Source organism: Fonticula alba, assembly GCF_000388065.1.
Source record: "Fonticula alba strain ATCC 38817 unplaced genomic scaffold supercont2.80, whole genome shotgun sequence".
Taxonomy (NCBI): Eukaryota; order Rotosphaerida; family Fonticulaceae; genus Fonticula; species Fonticula alba.
In genome coordinates, this window is record NW_009243050.1 from 2,314 (window position 1) to 3,405 (window position 1,092).

Here is a 1,092-nt window from a genome sequence, read left to right on the forward strand (position 1 = left end):
TTCATCGCTCCTCTGTCCGTAGTCTGATGTCCCCTAACCGCCTGATCCACCCCGCCACCGCCCGCCGCCGCAGGTTCGAGATCATGGATGGCAGCCCGGTCCGCAATGAGACCATCCCGGTCCGGCTGTTCCTCAACAGCTACCGCCTGACCCCCACCTACCACGACACCGACAAGCAGTTTAGCGTCCGCTACTTCCTGAACCTGGTGCTTCTGGACCAGGAGGAGCGCCGCTACTTCAAGCAGCAGGAGATCACCCTCTGGCGCTCCCTGCCTCAGGATGCCGTCGTGCCGGAGGCCACCCGGTTGGCGGCCACCAACCACTATCTGGCCCCCTCTGGCTCGTCCTAAGCTGGTGCCGGCAGAAAGGCCCGCCGGTTTGTCCTTTTGCTTCCTCTCTCCCCGCCCCCCCCCCCCTCCCACTTGTCCAGGGTGAGGAAGCAGGGGCTGAGAGGCGAGGTGACGGAAGCGGCGGCACCCACACCCTCCCCCTGCCGTCCTTCTCCCTCTCTTTCCCTTTCTCTCTCTCTCTCTCTCTCTCTCTCTCTCTCTCTTCTTCTCTCTCTTCCTCTATCGCCTCCTGCCATTGCCATGTGCCATTTCAGTGGCGTAGCGGAGACCTCCCTCCCCCCTCTTCCAGTTTGCCCCTCCCCCCACCTCGTTGCCCCTCAGAAAAATACACCCCCTATAAAATGCCTTGAACGCCGGAGCAAGCGAGAGGTGCCCACGATTGTGAATGCAGGCCTGCGGGGGTTCAGCAACTGCCAACGCCTGGTCCAGCACGGCCTCCCTTCCATTGGCAGGGCCGGGGCGGCGGATCCACCCGAGCGGGCGGCAGAGGCGGGCCTCGGTGTCTCACGAGCCCCGGGGGCTCATTTTTCGGCCGCCCTCCCGCCCCACCCGGGGACCCTCGCGGACAAGCACAGCACCCCTCCTCCACTCTTCCTTTTCTCCAATTGCTCGCCCTACCATGGCCTATTTCATCACCTCCAAGCCGAGGCCACCTACCCATGAGAAGACTCGCGTCGACGCGAACCTGAACATGTTCGGGCCAGGTAACGCCTCGGCCATCCTGCCTCCTTGTCCGCCTTTC

At 63.7% G+C, this 1,092-nt stretch overlaps 1 protein-coding gene across 1 annotated transcript; it reads left to right on the forward strand.

Moving 5' to 3' along the window:
* Positions 1 to 26: 26 nt before the first annotated feature.
* On the forward strand, positions 27 to 350 carry H696_06313 (hypothetical protein; the record flags this gene model as incomplete). Its single annotated transcript, XM_009500055.1, has 1 exon — positions 27 to 350. One exon carries the CDS (start codon positions 27 to 29, stop codon positions 348 to 350), a length of 324 nt encoding a protein of 107 aa, XP_009498330.1.
* Positions 351 to 1,092: the final 742 nt, after the last annotated feature.